We start from the raw sequence: 25,081 nt of genomic DNA, 5'->3' as shown, positions 1-25,081 counted from the left end.
AATTAAAAATAAAATAAATCGCGCGGTTGCATGTATAATATAATAATTTTTTAATTCTACTTCTATTTTCTATATATTACGAATTTTTTAATTATGCACTATAACTAATATACAATTTTTCCATGAATGTATGTGTGTAATTCTAATTTAAATAATATATTCAAAAATATTCATTTCAAACATTTATTGCTAAACCGTACACTAGAGCACTCTGGATTGATAGAATGTACTAAATTGTGTGACAGGTCACGATTACCAACATTCAACGACCAATCAAACACGCCCTTACATTAATGAGAAAATTTTAAATTTATAAATAAACTGTAATCGAAAATAGTTCATTTTCATATTTTATCTTAACATTCAGAATAATTATCTTTAAAAGATTTTTATTTTATTAGTAAGGTTATGTTATTTCATGAGAAATTAACCTATAACTATGGAGGGTATAGGTAAGGAGTATCATCTCATATGGGAGAAAATTTGAAAAAGTGTCCAGCATATGCTATAAATTACAGTTCAAAAACCTTCCAGAATGGCGCTGGTGTAGACAAAAAGTATGGTATGAATATAGCAATTGTAAACGAATTGAAGTATGCTGAGTTAAAAAATTTAATATTATTGGCGACTAAAGTAGTTGATTATTGAAAATTTCAACTTCTTGCGTAGTACAAAATAATGTAGTAAATATAACCTTAAAGAATTATGATGAAAAAACGTGTAGCTAGAGTGATTTTATTTCGCGAACTGTGAATAGTACGTTTATTGATTTTTTATCATTTAATTTTATGAAAAATTATGTGAATATCAAAACAGTTACGGGTAAAATTTGTGTTCTTTGTTTATTTCTCAATCCTACTCTAATAATATTTGGCGCTTCCTTCAAAAATTTATCCTGAAGCTACTGTGGCGCCACCCTAATTGAATGCATTTCGACGGACGACCATAACGAAGGTTTTTAAAAACTTACGTTTACGAATAGCCTTTGTAGAAAACTCAGTGCTTCGTTCAATTTGGTATAAATAAAACTTTAATTTATCTTATGTCTACCTATAAGAAACAATATCAACCATTATTAAGTTATTGGTTTCAATGGTAAGTTTATTTATAAAGATTCTATTATCTATTGGTAACTTAATTTTTTGTTTATTCCTTCTATTAATATTTTTCTAACCATAAAATAGGATTATGTTGATGTGCAAATATTGTTTTATGATAAAAATATTTGAGGTATTTAATATTGTATTAAAATTCTGTTATTAATAATGATATTTGTTTTTTAGTTAATAGTGTCACTTTGACACAATTCAAGTGATTAGTAAACATGGTCAATCCTACGAATAACTTTGAATGGGCACATAAATTGGAATGTCCTCCAACTGCGTGTACAGATACTATACAGAAAACGTTTGTTTAACATTTGTTGTTAGCATGTTAAAAATAAGTGCTATGCTTAATTATAAAATTAAGAATATATTATTATTTTTTACAGATTATCTAAAGGAATATTAGAATTATTATGGTCTGAAATAGGTAATGCAACATTTACGACTAAGGATGTTAATGAAGTAAGAAAAAATATATTATTGTATAAATTAAGACATAAAAAGAAAGACTCTACTATAGAATGCGTTAAAAATATTGCATATTTAAAAGCGGAAAGAAGTAGACTCAAAATTTCTTCTTCATTGTTGAAAGAACAATACGAGGAACAAGATTTTTTAGTCCGTCAGAGAGGTATGAGAATATTTGTTTTTATATATATATATATAAAAAATGAAATTATATTAATATATAAAAATAAAACAATTTTATAGTTAAACATTTGGAAGATATTAAGTCGAAGTATGCTTTGGCTAAAATTAAGAAAAATTTATTAAAGATAAAATATAATGAAATACGTTCTCAACTTGATGATAGTAATAAAATGAGACTGATATGTCAAAAGTTAATGCCACAGACTTCGGAAGACTTGGATCAAAATATTTTAAAGCAAAGTTTAGATACGGTAACAACGCTTTGCTTTGGTGCAACCAAAAGAGAGGTATTTAATATGTTATATCAAAAATTATTTATATTAAAATAAAATATTAATATGAATATATGAATATATGATACGTTAGGTGAAAAGTGAAATATCGAATTTACTTGGTCATGTCAAAGTGTCTACGTTATGGACTCAATTATATCAAACATTATGCCAAGATGTTGAAAATTTAATAAAATTGAGAACTGTAACTGATATCAAAACTACAGACGATAACGTAGAAAGTGTAGATGCAAATGGGGAAGATATTGACGTTGGTATTGCTAGATTATGTGGAAAAAATATTTTTACTGTTTCAAAACAAATTTATTTCCATTTAAAAGCTAAAGAATATGAAAATGAAATTATGAAGTATATTACAAATATCGAGGTAAATAATTATTATATTTCAATCTGTTTAACACATTTGTTACCAGTGTTGCATATCTGTAAAACACCAATTTCCATTAAAACTTCAATATTATACATTTGTGACGATAATAGACAAGAAAATAAATTCTTGACTGTGGAAAAAATCTCTTTTTTTTGGTGTGGCTTGCTAGTAAATGTGTTAAAAAAAATTATTGACTCATAACATTTCATAAATATTACTTGCGACTTTTTTTACTTTTAAAGACGAGTACTGAAAATCAAAATGACCTGAGTGAATGGTTAACTTTGACATTAGAAGTGAATAAATTGGAAACAGAGGAAAAAATTCTGCAAAATGAAATTAAAGTAATCCAATCGGAGTGCAATAACAATGCATCCAATTTAGAACTTCAAAGATTATTGTCGGAAATTCGCACGATTGACACAGAAATAGTAAGTTATATTGAAATTATTCGATAGTATTATATAAGTAATAATAAGAATTACACATAAACGTATTATTATAATAATAAGTATGTAATAGGACAAATGCGTGGAAAATATACAACGTTCGTTACAACTGTTGAAATCAGCCGAATGTATAATATCAAGGATAAAAAATAACATTCATACAGAGTGTATGAACTTTTTAGCTTTACGAGCCGACAATAGCAACTTTGAATGGTTGAATAAGGATTTAACAACCGAATTACAGATATTTTACGACGTCTTGGATATCAGGGCATTAAAAAAAATAATACTCCAAGGAGAAATCAAATCCTTCAGGTGAACATGCAATATATTTACAAAAATGTTTTCTACAAAAAATTTTTAACTAACGAAAAATCGTTTGAATTATTTGTTTCTTAGGCATGAAACACGCTGCTTCAAGGAAGCGTCCGTTTTAATGACAAATTTAAATGTACGTAATGTTATGCCTTATTTTCCGATGATAAAAGCGCCGATATATTGTCTGATAGACTGTTATAAAAATTTAATAACAAATTCAATGTATCAAAGTATTATACCAATAATAGTGGACAGCAATAATTCGCAAAATTTTATAGAAAACGGTTCTATTGAAGATCATAATACTATGAAATTATTGATATCGTCACAACATAACTGTTGTAAGGCACAAGAAGAAATCGATGAATTTTATGTTGCATTAAACGCCTGGTAAAAATGTCTTATACAAATATGAAATTTACATAAATCAAATTTATCTAAAATTCGTATAATATTTCAAATTATTTTCTTTTAGGAATAATCAAACAGTTCAAGAAGTTATGGCTATCGTAGATAAAACTGTGGATGATTTAACATTCACAGAATGGATGCAAAGATACACTTTATTATTGTATATGATTAACAGTGCTAATAATAAATGATGCACATATATATATATATATATATATATATATATATATATATATATATTTTATAATTTTATTTATAAATTTATGATTCTCATAATAAAACACTGCCATGTTAATTATATTATGTAAATTATATATATACCGCCAAAGCAGTATTATATTTTTAACCTCTTCAGGAGCAAGCATTTTGAAAAAAAAGCGTCCAAGAAAAATCTTTTTTTTTTCATAAAAACATAGTTTAGAACATTGTTTTGACAAAAAAAAATTTTTTAAATACAGAAATAATCAATATTTTTATGTTAATTTTGGATTTTGTTCCATGGAAAAAGGTTATATTTTATTAATAAATAAATATTTATTATAGCTTGTAAATGATAAATATCAATAAAACGATTCTTTTTCTTTGCTTTCACATTCTTATTTTCAATTTTCTATTATATTTGAGTGTAAAAAATCATAGAAATATAAAATAATACGCCGTTCGAGTTAACTCGAGCGTGCGGAAATCGGCCGGTTTAGGGCTGCTTAAAGGGTTAATGCGAATAAATCATACTTTTTATAAGAAATAAATATATTAATATATTACAAGCTTCACTGGTTATTACACTTTCAGAGTCCGGACCGAGTCAACTATCGATAATTGACATTTTTATGTTTTATTCTTTTTTTGTACTTTCGAGGTCCATAATGCCTTAATTTTAATATTGTTACAATTGTTACACAAAATTATATATATGTAAGTTTTAATATAAACTAAATAAATGAAATCGATGAAATGTCGGTAATATGCTCTTTCAGTCGCGTATCTACGTTAATCAAGGTCAACGATAATCGTTTATAATATAGTTTAACTCTTAAAATAAAAGTTACATAATAAAAAGAAAAGTAACTTCTATAAATACACCATTCGTATTCGTTAATATAAATAATATAAAAACTAATTTATTATTATATCTATCTATACTGACGTATACAAAACTATGATACATATATACATATAACATTTATAGATAAAAGAAAAAGAAAAGAATTATTTTCATCCGTCTCATATTTAATTTCGTTACCCTCATTACCCTATGAAAGATATTTAAAAAGTTTTGAGTGAAAGATTGTTGTCCATAAGTGCAAACGATGCGAGCGATGACAGCTGGTGAACCAATACACCATTGCACATGTTCATACATATATATATGTATATATAGATGCATACAAATATATCTTCCACGTTTTGGTATTTCAAGTTTGCTACGATATCCACGTGTAATACGTGTTGTGTTTATCTTGTAACCATAGTAATTCGAAAAACGATGTTCCTTGGATATTCATGTAAACGTTTCATGTGTATGTGAGGGGATGAAACCCTTAAGTACTCATATATATACACACACACACACATATGTATGCTGCACATGCATATACACATATATGTGATCTATACATACACGTTAAGAGAATACGTTTAAATGACATCCACGTTCTTCTGACATATAAAAACGTAATATATAGTACGATGACAATGTCAGGTATATACGCGTGACCATGTGTAGCATAACATATAAGCATGTATTCTCTAGCCACGAGGGGGTTGGTATATGTCACAGTATCGCCGCGGAAACGAGCGACGTGACATTCTTCTTATATATCCTCTGTCCTGTGTCACAGGATATAATACATACGTGGAAACAACGTTTCGTGTTGTATTGTCAATTTGTCAGCAAAACAATATCTTGTTTTTCTTGTTTTTTCTTTTCGTACGAAGGAGAACCATGAGAATTCTTACGATATCGAACGGTGGATAGACAAATGGATAGACAAATGGATAGATAAATGGATAGATAAATGGATAGATAAATGTAAAATACTCAATAAACGTATCCTTGAACTTGTTAGCTATTTTATTCAATTGTGTTTTCTTTCTTCTTCTATTTTTTTCTGTTGGGATTATTAATTTGATTATTTATTTGTAGAATAATCACGTTCATAATTTGGGGTATTTAAAAGGGGGCAAAAATAAGGAAGAATAAATAATAATAATAATAATATAATTTATAAAAGAATAGAAGAAAAGTTTAATTAGTATAAAATGAATTATTAATTAATTTTTATTTGTAAATAATGACATTCATGATTTGAGATATTTAAAAAGGAAGAATAAATAATAATATGTTACAAATAAATGGTAAAAAAGTTTAGTTCGTATGAAGTGGTTAATACGTGACATTTTCGTAGTGTAAGGAAATAACAGTGATATTTAAAAAAAAAAGCAGAAATTAGTTAAAACTAACGATAAAAATGAACAGAACGATGAAGTACCTATAAGAAAAATGAAGATTAGTAAAATTTCAATAAGTCGTTTTGCAGTGACTATTTAAAAAACTTATTCTGTGCATATGTCTCTCATAAAAATACAAATATAGGGTGTGTAATAGTAGGAGAGTAGTAGTAATATAATAACATCAATCGTAACAATAGGATAAAGTCAAAGTAATAGAAAATAGGCTTGTGATCGTTTAATCTTGAATCGAGTAGTGTATTACGAAAATAGAAAAAAAGAAAGAGAAAAAAACTGGGAAAAGAAGGGACAAATAAATGGTCTAATGTGCGACGAATTATTCGAATTAGATGTTACACACTAACACATTCATAAGTAGAAGAAATTATGGTGTTAGCTACGGAATGTTACCGAAGTTTCTTTGCCCTATGAGTTCGACCAAGGCTACGTGATCATCCTGGTCTAGGCGGGGTCACCGATAACTATAGACCGAGTCGGTCTTCTTCCATTCATAATTAAAGAATAGTCCAGGCAACGAGGTCGACCACAGTCCTAAGTGATCACTTCTATGATCGATTCTTCTATTTTTTTATTTTTCCTATTTTTTTGTTTTCTCTTAACTTTTACTTTCTTTTTTAATATTAATTTATATTGATCAATTATCGAACAATTACGTGAACATTCCTTAGTGAAAGTGAGAAAATAACATGAAAAGAAAAATATAATGAATTAAATCGATATTTTGAAGAAAAGAGATTTTGTGTTGAGAGCTAGATTTGGTTTCGTAAAGAAACTTAAACCAAATCGTAGATATCAATCAAGTTTTTATTCTTCGATTCTCTCTGATTGGTTCTTCTTAGCATGTATCATCGGATGATGTACGAACATTTGAAGTAAAGATGAATAATTAATAAAATAGAATGAAAGAAGATATATTTAAATAATTTCATCGAAGTTTAAAAAAAGATGTGAAACAACTGATGTTGAAGGACTTGTTTTCTTCCATAAACATAAGTTAAATTATGGAGACCAGCCAAATTCTTATTCCAATAATCGATGATATAAAACTTCGTTATTAGGATGACTATCAATTACTATAAGTCAACAAGAATCTAAATTTTTGGCCAATGGTATTGTCGTCAACCGATAGATGATAGTCTTCCTGATTTTAAAATGGGTGATAGCACGCTAACTCTCGAAGACGAAACTCAGGTATTTCTTATTATAATTAACTTAACATTTCATTGATTTGGATTTTATTTTAAAAAAATCTATTTAATTTAATTTTTTACGTCATTCACAATAAATTAACACATTTTACGATTTTGGAACTTACACACTAGAAATCTCTCTAGTTTTGAAATATTTATGGTATGACTATAATAAAAGTAGGTATCTTATTTCTATGGTGATGAATACAAGAAATCGATGTGTGATGTTTTTTTTTTTTATATATCATTGGAAAGTATTATATTCTTAATTTTTTGTTTTGTTTTGTTTTATGGTTTCAGCAATTTAAAAAAAAAGGATCTTCAATTTTTCTTTCTTTCATTGCTTTTGAAAAATGTTTTATTTGTAATATTATATCTTTTGTGTTATAATTTGTTTATAGCGCTCTCCAATTTGTCACACAAAAGCGTGTAAACATAGTTTGATATAAAGTTTCGAAAATCAATATGTCAGAGAGAATGAAACTTTTATCGTATATTGGAATTGTTGCATGCGCGCAATGATTTTTTTTTTCTATTTAAGTAAATATCTAAACAATTGAGTCAATATTTATATTTATTATAAGAGAAAATCTTTCTTTAACGTTGATTAATCGTCGATCGATTAGAAGTTTTAAATTTAGTTATTGTTAGTGTACTTATCACGACGATTCAAAGAGCACGAATGAAATAGGAAGTTGAGTTAGGTACCGATGATATATCAACTCGATCGTAAAACACCCAACCGTGAATTACAGAACGCTCACAGTAGAAGATCAAGCACCGTAGGTGACGCTCCACAAAACCTTTCCGAGCTGAGCATTGGTGAATCGCATTTGAGTGAAGCTACAAAATCGATTGGGTCTGCTGATGTATCATCGCATACGTCAACGAGATCTACACCAGGTACAAGTAACAAATCACGAAGCATCGTTTCAAGTACATCTTCGAGTAAGACCAAGACACCAACAACAACAACTTGGCACCGTTCGAGTAGGGAAACTCTTTACGAGCCAGATAAGAACGGTATTCAGCAATATCCTTCTATCGCCACGGAGAATCCATCGAAACCTGGATCGCCGAAAATTTCTAAGAAAGGATCAGCCAAAACCAACGTTTTTTCTTCTGGGACCAATGTGACGGCACGTGATGCGTTTGGTACGTCTTTGTTTTTTTTCTTTAATATTATTTTTATTTCTTCTTTTTTTTTTTTTTTTTTTATTTGGTGTATACAATTTGTAGATGATCAATGACGAAACTAATTAGAAATTAGGATTTTAATGATGAATAATTTATTAAGATATTAAATGTTTCAAAATAATGACCAAAATTTGTATTATTTGTTTATCTTTTGAAAAATATGACTTATATTCACAACCTTCTTGCAATTTGGAAACGGAACTAGTATCTAATAATTTATTTTAATTATTAAATTACAAAAATTATCATATTAATGTGTTAAATGTCTCATTAATCATGCTTTTTTAAAAAGGTTGTGACAAAACGACACTTTACTTTCAATTTTTTTTTTAAAGTTTCTCAAATTATTATTATAATGTTTTGTTTATTAAATCAAAAAAAAAAAAATTCCTTTTTCATCAATAAGAATAAAATCTTATGTCAAAAGTATGCTAATGAATTTCTTATTTAAGTAAGATTGTTTTGTCATTTGAATAAATTAAAAATCATGATAATTATTTTACATATAAATAGCAATAGCAATTCTTTTCGAATTAAAAATCACTTTCAATGACATCGATTATTCAATTCAAAAATAAATAATGAAAAAAAAAAATTGATTTAAAATTTACATCACGCAAAATTGAATACATGATTTAAAAATAAATTGAAGTACATACGTCAAACATATCTCTGTTCTCGATTAGTATGAAAATCACGTATCAATAATCACTTACTCGTACTACTCGGGACGTTAATCGGATCATAAATATGAAAGTAACGTGTCGTTTTGTCACATCCTTTCTTCTTTTATAAAGTTAATGATGTTTTTTTTGTCAAGGAGAGGACATAAAAAATATTCAATTATCGATAACTGCCCACACCCACACACACACACTCACCTACACGCTCATGTAGTCCTACAATAATAATAATAACAAAAACATAGTTTCTTTAGATAAAAATCGATCGATTATGACAATAAATGATTATTAAATCTTTCGAACGAATTGTGTGTCATCCTTTGATATTATACACTAATAATAATTTTATTTTTTTTACTAAAAATCAAATTGAATGACACTTGCTTACGTAACGATAAACGTTCGTGGATAATTTCAAAGAATGTGTTATATAAACAACGAGTTATGTAAAATGAAGATACATTATATATAGATCATAACATCTATTCGAGATTATTATTAAAATAATTACACACTTTTTTTGTTGTTGTTATTATTAAAAAAAATATTAAAAATTCTAAATAAAAGAATAAATAAAATGAAAAAAAAGGAATGCACATACAAACAGAATTTTACTATACACTTAACTAATAATTATAGGAAATAATGAGATTATATATGTGAATCACAAGTAGGAAGTAGTTAAAATATAAAATTGAAATTTAGTTTATTTTTCTTTTTTTATAACAATACTAATCCATTCTTATCTCTTCCTGTATTATAAAAAGTAATTTTCTATTAGTCATGTTGTTATATTGAATCAAATTTCTATGTTTTATACTTTATATATGATATACTTTGCTTAAATATTACATAATATATAAGGTTCTTCTTCTTCTTCTTCTTCTTCTTCTTCTTCTTAGGATTTTGTCCTGTTATCCCTAATTTCACAGCCTAAAGAGGCTATTTTTTTAGTTCCATGAGCGATTACTTTTTTTACCGAGGGTAGGTTGCTAGCCTCACCCTCGAACCCTCCTCCTTTATCTGGGCTTGGGACCAGCTAGCTATTATCTAGATATCTAGATATCTAGATATTAACTAGGCGGAGTTTATATAAGGTTATATATATTTAAAATTTTAACTTTTTAAAATAATTTTTACTTTAACCTTGGCTTATCACCATTCCTAGAGTAACACACTTACCACACCTGGGTCCTTTGGACCCGGGCAAGAAAAATTGTTATAAAAAAGAAACTATTGCATAGATTTACTTCAACATTTTTTTGAGACTTCTTTAATACTTACTCAAAAAGACTATATTGATTTTATAGCTTTAAATTAAATTTAAATATGTTTAAAAAATTACCAAAGTTGAACAATTGAGAAAAATGACTCAAGTTGCAAAAAAGGTCTGGGTCCTTTGGACCAAGTGTGGTAAGCAAAGGTTAATTATATATATATATATATAACATACTTGCTTTTTGTATATTCATATATTACCTAGTTAAAGTATGTAATTCTACCTTCTTTTACATTTAAACAAATCAGTATAGTAATTTTAAGGTTTAGCTAGTCATTTCATGAAATAACAGAAATATTATATATATATATATATATATATTAATGTATAAATACATATATAGATACATAGAGATATGATTTAGGAATACATCTGTCTTCGATTAGTATAAAACTACATACAGGTCGGTTATATACCGATCAATATGTATGCGAATGTCAGTATGTCACGAATCATTGCAGTTAATAATGCAATGTTAGACCTCGACATGGTCATAAAACTAGCAAAACTGATCGACAGTTGCAAATGTCTTCCTTTTTTTCTTTCTCTTTCTATATATATCCATCTTTTACATATTGATAAATTTTAACCTGATATTGGTACATTTTGAACAAATTTTTCAACAGATTGAATAACTTATAAAAAAAAAAAAAAAAACAAGAAAAAATAAATGTAGAAAAATTTCTATGTTTAAAAAAAAAACTTTTTTAAAAGATTATTACTACCACTGTTACCATTACTGTTATTATTATTACTATACTACTACTACTTCTAGTAAAGCAACAGAACTGTCAGCGTTATTTTATTTACATTCAACAGGTTGTGTAAATGTATATCACAGGACGTTCCAGTGATGGCATAAAATGCATTGAAGGATTTTATCGATAAGATCTTAGGGTTGTTAATGTAATTACGTTTAGAATAACTTCACTATAGGGATAACAAATGGAAAGGACTGAAAGGATTTATTTTTATTTCTTCTTCTTTTTCTTTTTTTTCTTTCATTTTTCTATTCTTCTGTTTTCCTTTCATTTATCAAATGATTGTAAATCTTTTGATTAATAGTGTATAACACTTACCTGTACACTAGTAAATTTATTTTTCTTTTATAAATAGTATAAATAATTTTGATATTATATTGTACCTTTATTAAATTATTATTATTATTATTAACTAGCATTAGGAACTCGAAAGTTCATTGCCGCAAATACCAAATCCCGCCATTGTTCCTGTTCCTGAGCGCGATCCTTTCATTTGCGGTCTTCGTATCCTATTTCTTTCAGGTCCCTTCTAATATCATCCTCCCATCTACGTCTCGGTCCACCTAGTGGTCTTTTCCCGTTTGGTATACCGACCAAATTATAATATAATATATAATATAATATATTTATTAGTATATACATAGGTTGAAATTTAAATAATGGCAACTATTTATTCACAATCGATATAAAAGGGTTACATGTTTGCACCTGTTACTGTCCTTCAAAGTAGTCACCAGCGTTGTGTAGAACCCGTTGTCAGCGATGTGAAAGGCGTCGTAGTATACCGTCAGCAGAGCCTGTTCTTGTTGATGGTGCGAATGGAGCGGTCTACTGCTATGTCTCATCCAGTGTTACGATACGGCGTAAGAAAGCCTCTCATTTGCGCTCATAGCGCTCCAAGTGCGTCTGAGCAGCGTCGTAGCCCATCCATTTCTGCATTTCCGTCAATTCATGCGGAACCCATCGTGGCATTCGCTTCAGAACTGTTCCAAAGATTCGACAGGCAGTAGCCGCACCATTCGCACCATCAACAGAGCAGGCTCTGCTAACGGGTTCTACACAACGCTGGTGACTACTTTAAAGGACAGTAACAGGAGAGCACATGTAACTCTTTTGTATCGGTTGTGAATAAACAGTTGCCACTATTTAAGTTCCAACTTACGTATTTAAATTTGTTTATATAATTGATCTATGATTTAATTAAAGGTCCTAAACTTACGGCCCCAGAATCATCGGAAAGTAGTCCATCGTTACCGAACACGCCATTGCCTTCGGATTTTGATGAAACCGCGAAGGAAACTTTATCGCAAAAAGGTTCATCAACTGAAAATGAAATCGATACTGACACGTTATACTTTCGGTAAGAAATGATTTTTGTTTTTTATATTTTATCTTAAATCAAAATCAAAATCATCTTTCTATATTTTGCTTGATATTTAATAATAATAATAATAATAATAATAATAATTATAATAATAGTAGTAATAATAATTGTTATCTCTCAGAACTATCGTCTATGTGTTTCTACACGCGAATTTCAAAAGTATAGGAAAAAACATAGAAAGCATTAAAAGATCCCTTTCATCTATTTCATTTATTTTTATCCTAAAGTTATTAGATAATTACTGGAGTACCTTTTTTTCCGTAAAGCAAAGCTTACGAAAGGTTGAACTGAATAATTAAATGAAGAACTATAATCCCCCTTTCTATTTATAGCATGTGATAATAGAATATACCGAGAATAAAAATACATTATAGAATGAAAATGAAAAAGAGAAAGAGAAAGAGAGTTGTTTCATTTAAGCTAAAAATAAATCCACATTGTCAATTTAATTATCATTTTGATGATACCATCAAAATAAATGATTGAATGATATTTTCTTCAAGATATTAAATCAACATCAATAATTTTGATTTGTCTTTTAGCGATGGTCGAAGACGAATCGATATGGTGCTCGTTTATCGAGAAGAAAATGAAGGTGTCCTGACAGAATTAGAAACAAAAAGGAGAGAACAAAGACGGGTGTTTCAACAAAATCTTTTAACTGAGGGTTTGCAACTCGAATTAGAACCGAAAGAAAATTCATTCGATAGGAAAACATTCTTTCTCAAACTTCATATACCATGGAAAATAAAAGTACAATATGCCGAAGTTATGAATTTGAAGTTACCTACCAAAAGATTTATCACTATCTCTGTTAAAGCTTGGGTTAGTAGAACAGAAATGTTATTTTTTGACAAAATATTTCTTTTGTAATATTACTTATAGATATTGAATGTTAACAGGGTACAGATGGTACAAAAGGAAGGCCCAAATTTTGGGAAAAATTGTTAAAGTTGATTAGTTGGATACAAAAACTTCATCACTGGGATACCAATCAATATCCCGAAGAACCCAGTTTTTACGACAGCGTTGATTCTGGTGATCGTGAGGAAAGGTAATTAATTATATCAATATTTAATAAACTTCTGATTGATTTCTACTAATCAATACTTTATTACAATTATCAGATTTGTTGTAAAAGATCGAGGTACCGCGTACACTCCAGCCCAAAGATCATTAATAGTGATGCAAATATTATTGCGTGCAAGGTACGACGAAACGCATGAAAAAGCTGGGATTCGTAGACTTTTAGCAGACGGCACTTATCTTGATTGTTATCCCTTGCACGAAGGTTCATATGACAAACCAGAAGATAATGGGGAAATTTTAGATCGACATTTACTTTATTTGATATGGGCTAGTCCTATGCAATGGTAATAAAACCTTTGAACACAACTTTAATAATAAATATAATCTTTGTTAATAACAATCATTTTATTTCTTTCTTTGTTTTTAGGTTTAAAAAACAACCATTGTGGTTGATAAGACGATACTTTGGTGAAAAAGTAGCCTTGTATTTCGCTTGGTTAGGTTTTTACACGGAATGTTTGGTTGCACCAGCTGTGGTTGGTTTTCTATGTTTCATATACGGTCTAGGAAGTATGGAAGGAGCCGATAATATTCCTAGCAAAGAAATATGTGATGATAAAATAGCTGGTAGATGATGATTCGTAATTATAAATAACAAACAAATCTTCTCACATGAGCATACAAAATTTGTTATAAATTCATTTTTCATCATTTTTATAGGAAATATCACGTTGTGTCCGTTGTGTGATAAAGCTTGTAGATATCGAAAGCTTGGCGACTCTTGTATATTTTCTAAACTAACTTATTTATTCGATAATCCTGCGACTGTTTTCTTCGCCATTTTTATGTCTTTTTGGGGTAAACAATTTTTTTTATAAATAATTATATAAATATGAAATATGAAGTGATATTTATAATGAAATTCCTTTTTGGTAGCAACGACATTCTTAGAATTATGGAAAAGACGTCAAGCCGTAATAGTTTGGGAATGGGATCTTCAAAACGCGGAAGAAGATGAGGAACCTAGGCCCGAATTCGAATCATCAGTGAAAACATTCCGCATTAATCCAGTTACCAGAGAACGCGAACCATATTTACCAGCATGGTCGAAAGCCATGCGATTTTGTGCGACTGGTTCTCTCGTATTTTTTATGGTAAAATTAATGAGCAACAAATATTTTTCTTTTTTTTTCTTCTGCATCTGATATAACTTGAAATATTTATGTTATTTAGATATGTGTTGTCCTTGGAGCAGTCTTAGGTACAATAATATATCGAATATCACTCGTTTCCGTATTTTATGGCGGTGGTGAAACTTTCTTACAAAAACATGCTAAGATATTTACATCGATGACAGCAGCCTTGATTAATTTAGTGATAATTATGATACTCACTCGTATATATCACCGATTGGCTATGTGGATGGTTAACATGGAAAATCCGAGAACTCAAACCGAATATGAATCTAGTTTCACCTTCAAAATATTTCTTTTTGAGTTTGTTAATTTTTACTCTTCGTTAATCTACATTGCATTCTTCAAGGTACATCTGATAACATTTTATACTTTAATCATACCATTACTTTTTATTTTTTAAATATCTTCTTTTTTTTATTATTAATTAGGGAAGATTTTATGTACATCCCGGTGATCAAGATGCCAGATCATCTGAATTCTTTCGTATAAAAACTGATGTCTGTGATCCAGCTGGTTGTCTCTCTGAAGTATGTATTCAATTAGCTATCATAATGATTGGCAAACAGTGTTTCAATAATTTCGTTGAGATTCTATCACCGAAATTTTGGAATTGGTGGCGCAAAAGATCTCACGTTGCTGCTACGAAAGATCATGATAGACGATATACTTCTTGGGAAAGAGATTATCAGTTGCAAGATCCTGGAAGACTAGCTCTTTTCGATGAGTACTTAGAAATGAGTAGGTTTATCTCGTTTTTCAACCCACGGATATAAAACAAATAAATAAAAACGCACAATTATTAATATTATTATTTAAATTGTAGTTCTTCAGTATGGTTTCGTAACTCTCTTCGTAGCAGCATTTCCATTAGCACCATTATTCGCTTTATTAAATAATATTGCCGAAATAAGATTGGACGCTTACAAGATGGTGAAAGAAGCACGAAGACCTCTCGCAGAAAGGGTGGCAGATATCGGTGCTTGGCATGGTATTCTTCGTGGTGTCACTTACGTTGCTGTAGTGTCAAACGTAAATAATTTATTAATTAAATATATAAAATGTTATTTTTATATAAGTTTGATAATATAATTTAAGAGTAAAGTTATATAATAATGCATTGCTAATTTTATAATTTTAATATTAAACCATTCCAATTAGGCATTTGTAATCGCTTATACCTCAGACTTCATTCCACGAAGCGTCTACGCATTTGTTTATTCCCCAACGGACGATTTAGTTGGTTACATCGACAGCTCTCTCTCTGAATTTAATACATCTGATTATCGTGACGACATGAAGAGTGATGCCGATGCTCAACATCCAGAAACATGCCAATATAGGGGATACAGAAATGGACCTGATCACGAATCAGATCCTTATGGATTGAGTCCACAATATTGGCATGTCTTTGCAGCTCGATTAGCTTTCGTAGTTGTTTTTGAACATGTTGTAAGTTTGACAAAACGTTGACATTACATGTACATTTAGTTGATTAATAATTATAATCACTTTCGTATAATTTAGGTTTTTGCATTAACTGGGATCATGAGTTACGTTATACCAGCTGTACCACGTGCCTTGGCAACTCAACTTCAACGAGAACGTTTGTTAGCTCAAGAAGCTAAGTATGAAAAAGGATTGAAGGGTAGAGAGGACGAAGAAGAAATACTTTCAGTATTAAGAGAAACTGGAAGTATAGGTAGACCTGGTGTTGGTGGTGCTGGTGCTGGTGGTCGAGGTAGTTGGGCAAGACGTTTCAGTAAATTGAGCGATGGTCTGGACGCCCACGTCGAAGTTGGTTCAAGGATGCACAGATACAGTGACAGTTCAACCGTTTGGGAAGTCACTTAAATAATTTACATTAAAAAATTCCTTTTTTTTTCTCTCAAAAATATCATCGATTTCGTTCATTCGGAAATCTTATTTAAAGATTATCAATCGTGATTTACATTATGTTAATTTTTGTATATACTATATATAGTAATTGCACTTTTAATATAAACAAAAAGACAATACATTTTTTCTTATCAGTATTTCTATTTTTCTCACACCGACGCTTTTGTCAATTTATTATCGCATTTCTATTTCTATGAATAGCATCTATAAATTATAAATGCTTCCGTCATATTTTATGATGTTTTGTGCACGTATGTAATACTGACAGTAATGTGAATGTTCATAATTTAAAAAAAAAAAAAAAGATACATAAATATACAATCAATTAATCGATTGATATAATTTCTTAATGAATTTTTAAAAAATTAATGTTTCTGTGATGTCAAATAACGTATGCATATTTAGATATATTGTTACGTTTCTTATTGAAGGAATGTATGTAAAATACTAGGGACCAAATCTTAATTGACCGATGTTTAGTATAGTTCGTATATAATGTACACATTTGTGATCGAATTTATTTATTCCCGAACTGTTAACATTTTACGTAATTATAATATACAAATATATAATATATATTTTAATTTCTGTTTAAGAGTACATATTAATTATACAGTCCTATATCAACAATCCTAAATCTCACAAGAAGATATTACTATTGAACAACAACGGATTTTTACGAATTTTTGTATATAAGTAGTATATCTTTAAAGCGTTTTATTATTTATTTTCTTTGTAATTATTATAAAAATGCGCGCCTGTATGAATGCAACCCTCCAGACACACTTTGAAAATGTTGCTTGCGAGCGCCATCTGTCGGGACGGAATTTTTGTCTGCCCGAAATATAGGCAACCTGTCATACATACGTGTATAAACAGTTTTGAATGAAAAAAAATTCTGTCTCAGTAGATGGCGCTCGTAAGCACCATTTTCAAAGTGTGTCTAGAGGGTTGCATTAGAACAGGCGCACATTTTTATATAATTAAATTAATAATTAAATAAATAATTACAAATTAAAAGTACAAATAATATTATAATAACATTATATAATAAATTATCCTCGAAACTTGTTTATTTGAAGTGTGTAAAATTTAAAAACCATCGGAAGGTGTTCTACCTGACCATCCTCTGGTAAGATGATTGTGGTTATGCGAAAAATAACCTTATGAACTTTTATGTTTTTCTGTATTCTTTGGTACATTTCTACGTAATTAATCTATTATTTTCTAATAGATGGCAGTAGTGTAGTAAAAGGCAAATACAGTTTTCACATTTACACAAACTAGTCAGTGTTTCGTTACACCAGCTGCCTTTTTAAGTAAAAATTATGAACACGTTTAAAGTGACAAAGATACGGACTTTGGCACAATTTAATTGCATAATTATACATTTCTTTTAAATAATAATTTCTAATACTTGTTATTGATATTTGATTGTTAAAAAAAAAAAAACTATTTTAAGAAAAAGAACACAAGAAAAACAAAAGAAAGAAGCAATGTCAACTCGTGATCCTGACAATCTTATGACCATGAACGAAGAGAATTTTGATTATTTATTTAAAATCGTTCTTATCGGTGATTGTGGAACTGGAAAAACGTGTGTTGTTCAAAGGTTTAAATCTGGTACTTTCATTGAAAGACATGGAAATACTATTGGTGTTGATTTTTCGATAAAAACTGTCTTAATAGATGGTAAAAAAGTTAAGGTATATAAATTCATATACTTGTTATATTATTATACTGTAAAAATGTATTATTAATCTTGACTGTGTTGTTCTGTAAATGAATATTTTCCACATAAATACAAAAATGTATATTTTTCTATAATGTATTATGATTATTATTTTATTTTAAAAGATTGATATCAAAATGATGATCTCTATTGTTTACAGTTACAAATATGGGATACAGCAGGACAGGAGAGATTTCGTACCATTACCCAAAGTTATTATAGATCTGCTGATGGTGTAATTATTGGTTAGTATTATACATCATTGTTATAATGTATTTAATACATATATGTGCTACTACTATAATTAGATGTTTCTAAAGGAATATCCTTTTTTAGTTTATGATGTCACTAAACGCTCTACGTTTCTAAGTTTGCAACGGTGGGTGGAAGAAATAAGAAGGTATACATCTTCTCACGTTTTACTCCTTTTAATCGGTAATACTTTAAAAATACTTATGAGTTACTTATTGTTATGAAAATTTATTGTTAATAGTATCTTATGAATATCGTTTGTTAAAGGTAACAAATGCGATTTGGAAGATTTGCGAGAAGTTGAAAAAAGTGAAGCTGAAGCGTTGTGCGAGTATCTTCCAGAAGTTTTACAAGTCATAGAAACGTCTGCCAAAGAAAATACAAACATAGATGCCGTCTTCTTCTGTTTAGCATCCGAACTCAAGGTAATTTAATTATTGGTTTAAATAATAATGTTTACTATGATACAATGATAATATCTTTATGTATTGTTTATCTTCTTCAATATTGTTTATTCATTTTTTTTTCAGAGACGATATGATAATTGTCAAATAAGCGATAACGAGGATATTATTAAACTCGGAGTAGGAAAAGAATTATCTTCTTGCCCTGGTTGTTCATATAAAATATTTTAAAAAGTACCCTTTTCTTTTTTTTGGATACTACACAGACTGAGATACATAACAATAATTCTAAATGTGCAACGAAAATAAAAATATAAGATAATTATGGTACATTGATGGTAATGTTTGATCATAGAAAACGAAAAATTCTAACAAGCTAATGCTTTAAGCGGATTTTATACTTAATTATTATTTTATTTGAAATACTAGAGAGATATTTTGAAATGAAAAATTTTAAATAATAACCTTGTGACAAAATAATAATTCATTTTGTAAATATATAATATTTGTTACATCTATTATATAGATTCGAAAAAAAAATATTATTAATACTTAATACTATAGTTACCTGAACAAGTCTTGTATATTATTCAGTGCCTTATCAAATATTGTGTATATATACATACGAACAAACTATTTATCTATCACGCGTAAAAGCTTGTGTTCATTAATGACAATGATTAAAGAAAATAGACAAAAAATATTACGAAAAAGTATTTTAGGTATTTCGTAATAAAAAGAAGAAAAAAAAGAAAAAGAAACGCATAATAGAATAATTATAAAGCAAGTTATAATATATGCAAGATTATGAATATTTTGAATAACTTTTTTACCTAAGATTTTTCAAATGAGCTCAACAAAATTGATATATTTATTTGTTACATTGTACTAGTTCGAAATACTGCTTTTTCTATATATATACATGTACTGTTATGTATTGTTATGTATTACACATATGTGTTAAGAAGTAATTTATTTTTAATTTGATTCGAATCTCAAGAAATTCAATCTACATTATGTATATGTGTACAAACTTTTTATGTACATAAACATTTTTTATTAAAATGTTTATCATTAATCAATATATTGATTATTAAATATTAACACATTCGTTATCAGTGGTTTCACATATCTGTGACACACAAATTTTTATTAAAAATTTAACATCACAAATTTGTGACAGTAATTAACGCAAACAATAATAAATTCTGAGCTGTAATTAGAATCTCTTTTACGTCGCACGACAGCGAACTTGTTAATAATAAAATAGCGCACAAAAATAATTATTTTATTATATTCATCTTATTTGATCTTGTTGATATATATATATTGTTATTTTTATGTATTTTTTGTAGAAATGAAATTGTTATATAAAGTATAGAGCCAATAATATAATATAATATCATAATAATAATATAATTGAATATTTTTATACCTATAGCAATAATAACAAATAAACAATTATATGCTCTCTAATATTTAATTTAATATATATATATATATTTATAATTAGCGAATGCTGTAAAAAAAGAATAAAATAAAACACAAAGAATAAAAGTATGAAATACGCAATATTTTTTATTACAAAAGAAAATATTTAAAATCAAATTTTTTTGTATAAAATTTCACAAGAATAAAATATATTTTTTTTGTATAATAATAATAATAATAATTGATTAATGGTACAAAATTTTGTCTCATAAAAATACATCTTTTAATTGTTTTAATTCAAGCTAATTATATTCTTTTTATCTGCAATCAATAATATATACATGTTTTTTATTGAAATACATTTTCACAGTAATTTGAATAAATTATTTATAAAAAAAAAATGTCATGTACGAGACGCCCTATATACATATATAAATGTTTTATTTCACTTGTAATATTTGTTGCAAAATCTTATTGTAATTCATCAAAAATAAATTAAGAGGTAGAAAAACTTGATTAGTAAATTTATATAAAGAAAGAACTGAATATTTCTATTCTATTAACCCTTTCCCTCTGACAGGCGTATATATACGTCCTCGAAGAATGACAATTTAAATACGAAAAACGTATATGTATGATCTCGAAAAGTAGACGATCAAATACGAAAGAACAATGCCCTTTGTATTCAGTAATCATATTTTGTCACAATGATAACAGAACGAAAGGGTTAAAAAGAAAATTACAAACTAAATTCACGTTTATAAACACTGTCTTTTTTGTTTTTTTATGTATTATTGTATTAACAAGTATATTATATTTTACTATATATATATATATTTTGATATAAGGTACTTTTAATGTATAAGAAATTATGATTCGAGTTCGTTATATCTTTTTTTCTAAGGCACTTTTACAAAGCAAAAAAAAAAAGATATCGTATTACCATAAGGTTTATTTTTCACATGGTCAACAGCTTTTCAACAATTTCAGAATAATTATTTTTTAGTGTTTCTAGATAATGAATTTCTTAAAAAGTTTTTATCTTATAAAATACTTTAATATATTATTAATTACTACCTAAACAAGTTGTAATTTTTAATTTTTCTGTTTATCTTCAAAGAAATGAATTATTTACAATCTATATTTTTGTTCGGAATTTATTATTTCAAAATTGATGTTAAATATATAAATATTCATATAAATTATTAAAAATGTATTATATTTTTATCAATTTATTTTCAGTAAATTAAGATATCATTAGAAAAAAAGAATTGTAATTCTAAAATAACATCTTGCAACATTTGATACAATCACTAGTATAATAATAGTTTCTTTTCTATTTACATTATTCATATTAGTAAATTGTATTTTTTTTTTTTTTATAAAAATTATCTATTAAAATTATATGAGATATTTTATTAAAAAAGATAGGTACAAATTCTAAATAGAAAATATTTCTTGAAACTATATACAGATGTATGTATTGTGCTACAATATATCTCATTGGATAAGTTTCAAGTATATTTAACTTAACACATCTTGTGCGGATACTTTGCTGCCAAAGTCTTGCTGTATAGCGGACGATTGTTTACAGTCTGGACACAAAATTCTTATTGCATAAAATAGCTGTAGTTTCTAAACATTAGATTTTTGTTTTAATAAAACTTGTAGTTTCTCTTTAAAAATCACACACAATGTATTTATTCCCTCTAAAAAAAAAAAAAAATAAAAAACTAGGATAATGAAAAATTTAAAAATGTTTCAAAGTATGATATCGTTCAAAACAATTTTAGTTGCTTCCCGTGCACAAGATGTGTTCATTTAACCAAGTTAAACTATAATAAATTGTTTAAAGAAAGCTATTGACTATTTGGTATTCTTTTATAAGTTCTTCGATATTTGTCATCTACTTTAACAAGATAGTAAGTACCAGGGAACATATGGTTGATGTTACTTGTAGGTTCGTAAGATTTGCTGTGATAATTTTGTTCTCTTAATTCTAATATGCTAGTAAAGTCTTCCGGTGCTATTTTTTGTCTTTCTTCTAATTGCAATTTAACGTAATCTAACATTGAAATAATTTTCATTAATTTAGATTCATTTTGGATATCTTTTGTTATTGTCAACGAATACATACTGGAACATAAACCTGAACCATACGAAAATACGGCTACTTTATTGCCAGCTAATTCGTTTATAGGCTTAGATATAAGTAAAGATACTAATCCGGAATAAACCGATGCTGTATACATATTACCGACTTGATTAGCTAAAAATAAACTAGGTTCAGTTTTATCTGTAAAATTTGATTTGCTTAAAGTTACAAATGCTTTTTCGATATCTTTATCAAAATACGTATTTTCTAACTTAACTCCATGAAATTGTTCTAACTCTTTGTACTTTTCAGAAACATCTGCTTTAGATGTATTTAAAAAATCAACAAACGCTAGTCTGGCAAATGATTTTTGTACAAGTTTACAATACGGAGAATGAAATAACATAGCGTCGAAGTTGTTCAAAGTAACATTTTCATCTGGCTTTTTTGATTTAACTTTTTTACAGTACAATTGATAACAACTATCCAAAGCATGAAGGTAACATTGAATGGATAATTTTCCATCGACGTATGGATACTCTGAACGTAAATCAGGCTTATAAAAATCATATGCATGTTGCATATATGATGCGCGTAGTCCACGATCTAATACAATTGGTGCATCTGGACCAATGATCATAGCAATAGCTCCAGCTCCACCGGTAGGTCTTGCACTACCTGGTGAATAAACAGCACTATCAGCTGCAACAACCAATGCTAATCTTCCATCCCATGCACTGCTTTCTACCCAAGAAATAGCATTGAATAAAACTGCTGTACCACCATAACAAGCGTTAGTACAGTCTACACCTTCGATATCCGTACAACCAAATGGTTCAAATAATTGCATAAGAACAGACTTAACTGATTTGCTCTTATCTATTATTGTTTCAGTTCCAACTTCCAATCTACCAATTTCTTGTGGTTTAATTCCATACCTGTCCAATAATCTATGGACGACAGTTAAACATAAGGAATTAATATCTTCTCTGTCATTGCAAAATCCCATTTTAGATTGTCCCAATCCTATGGTGTATTTTCCTGTTGATACACCATCGTAAGCTTCCAATTCTGTTTGATCAACATATTGAGCTGGGAAATAAACTTCAATAGCTCTGATACCAACGTCATTAGGCCACATCTTCAATTCTTCCAAGAATAATATTTAAATATATATTTATACGTATGTTGACAATCTTCTGTTTTGTATAAAAATTGGTATTATATATATATACGGTATTATATACCAAATATAATAAAATAATTATATATCTGGTATATTATTTAATGATATTACATATAAATATACATACAAATTCTTGATGACAAATAGATTTCTTAGCAGTGGTACGTTCAATTAATTTATTCCTTCAGCTTTTATGTAACATTTAAGAAAGAGGACACTTTCTTTTTTTAATTCATTCACCGGTTTTCCAACGATATTACTTTCTTTGTGATAATAAATTACTGTCTTACGTTTTTCGAAATATATTAGATTCCTCGATGAAAATTATAACAAATGTTTAATAATAATAATAATAATAACAACAATAAACTTTGTTAACACACAATTTGTAGATTTAACTTCACGTTTTACTTGTTGGTTAGTTGGTTGTTTGATCTGAATGACTGACTGACTGACTGACTAGCTGCTGGCTAATTGCCTGGGTACCTGGGTGAAAGAATTTAGGTTAGAAGTGAAACTTTGACTATAAATGAAAATCTACGGTTGTTGGCACGAATTTACGTGCCGTTACAAAAGATGGTACCTTCCTCGACACATGTAAGTCAATAGTATTTCTCACTTCCAATAATCAACGTTTTTCGTTTCCTTACTCTACGAAAGTTCACGAGTGAATGCGTTCCTTATACGATTCCTCTCGTTTATCCTCGTTTTACGAAGGCCACGCGCTTATACCGTTCTGACGTACATAGTAAGTGGGGCGAACCCTATCGAATTCACTTATTTATATTATTATTATTATTATTATTATTATTATTATTATTATTATTATTATTATTATTATTATTATTAGTAGTAGTAGTAGTAGTAGTAGTAGTATTTTTATTTATAGAATTTTTATGTTAATTTTGTTTTCTATCTTTATTCTAATTATTTGTATCGTCAGCTATCGAAATTTTATTTTTTCATCGTTCCATTCTATTACATTCTTCTTTTTATTTATTTTCTTTTATTTATTATTATTTTCTTATTATTTCTTTTTATTTATATCGATTATATTCTTCTTATTATTTATTTTTATTTTTTATTATTGGTATTTTGTTCTTAATTTTATTATTAATTTCTTTTTTTCAATTTAACAGTGTATTTTTGTATATTATTTTTTTTCGACAACGAACTCTACATTATTTTTCTGTATATATTTTTATTTTTGATTTTATTTTAATTTTTAAAATCTTTTTCTTTTCTTTTATTTAATTTGTTGTTTTTAGTTCAAAGTTGTAATGTTTTTTTTTTTTT

At 27.9% G+C, this 25,081-nt stretch overlaps 4 protein-coding genes across 6 annotated transcripts; 3 read left to right on the top strand and 1 right to left on the bottom strand.

The window, feature by feature from the left end:
- The first annotated feature begins 3 nt into the window (after positions 1-3).
- Positions 4-3,811, top strand: LOC107068826 (uncharacterized). Its single transcript, XM_015325609.2, has 9 exons — positions 4-1,095; positions 1,284-1,407; positions 1,493-1,737; positions 1,818-2,044; positions 2,124-2,417; positions 2,663-2,851; positions 2,943-3,184; positions 3,269-3,577; positions 3,663-3,811. Exons 2-9 carry the CDS (start codon positions 1,325-1,327, stop codon positions 3,787-3,789), a joined length of 1,716 nt encoding a protein of 571 aa, XP_015181095.2. The 5' UTR covers positions 4-1,095; positions 1,284-1,324; the 3' UTR covers positions 3,790-3,811.
- Positions 3,812-4,322: 511 nt separating this feature from the next.
- On the top strand, positions 4,323-17,269 carry LOC107068824 (anoctamin-4). The gene is made up of 14 exons (XM_015325606.2): positions 4,323-7,261; positions 8,016-8,415; positions 12,387-12,540; positions 13,107-13,389; positions 13,467-13,618; positions 13,692-13,937; positions 14,021-14,220; positions 14,314-14,451; positions 14,530-14,747; positions 14,827-15,135; positions 15,218-15,527; positions 15,613-15,818; positions 15,948-16,238; positions 16,314-17,269. The coding sequence occupies exons 1-14, from the start codon at positions 7,223-7,225 to the stop codon at positions 16,638-16,640; spliced, it is 3,273 nt and encodes a 1,090-aa protein (XP_015181092.1). The 5' UTR covers positions 4,323-7,222; the 3' UTR covers positions 16,641-17,269.
- A 668-nt stretch (positions 17,270-17,937) lies between these two features.
- Positions 17,938-20,638, top strand: Rab19 (RAS oncogene family member Rab19). Its single transcript, XM_015325608.2, has 5 exons — positions 17,938-18,391; positions 18,578-18,662; positions 18,754-18,852; positions 18,937-19,094; positions 19,200-20,638. Exons 1-5 carry the CDS (start codon positions 18,182-18,184, stop codon positions 19,302-19,304), a joined length of 657 nt encoding a protein of 218 aa, XP_015181094.1. The 5' UTR covers positions 17,938-18,181; the 3' UTR covers positions 19,305-20,638.
- A 290-nt stretch (positions 20,639-20,928) lies between these two features.
- On the bottom strand, positions 20,929-24,533 carry Hmgs (hydroxymethylglutaryl-CoA synthase). Of its 3 annotated transcripts, none has more exons than XM_015325598.2 (3): positions 24,369-24,532; positions 23,913-24,271; positions 20,929-23,798 (listed from the first exon to the last, which is right to left on the bottom strand). In XM_015325598.2, the coding sequence occupies exon 3, from the start codon at positions 23,738-23,740 to the stop codon at positions 22,364-22,366; it is 1,377 nt and encodes a 458-aa protein (XP_015181084.1). In that variant the 5' UTR covers positions 23,741-23,798; positions 23,913-24,271; positions 24,369-24,532; the 3' UTR covers positions 20,929-22,363. The 3 variants fall into 3 exon arrangements, with proteins under 3 accessions (XP_015181084.1, XP_015181085.1, XP_089030616.1); XM_015325599.2 differs by having other exon boundaries at positions 20,929-23,748; XM_089174490.1 differs by having other exon boundaries at positions 20,929-24,271; positions 24,369-24,533.
- Between the last annotated feature and the right edge of the window lie 548 nt (positions 24,534-25,081).

This window comes from Polistes dominula, unplaced genomic scaffold, assembly GCF_049000335.1.
Source record: "Polistes dominula isolate Pdom_NZ unplaced genomic scaffold, Pdom_raw_medaka contig_28, whole genome shotgun sequence".
Taxonomy (NCBI): domain Eukaryota; kingdom Metazoa; phylum Arthropoda; class Insecta; order Hymenoptera; family Vespidae; genus Polistes; species Polistes dominula.
The sequence above is the reverse complement of the archived record's forward strand: the minus strand, read 5'-3'. Positions and strand labels throughout refer to the sequence as shown.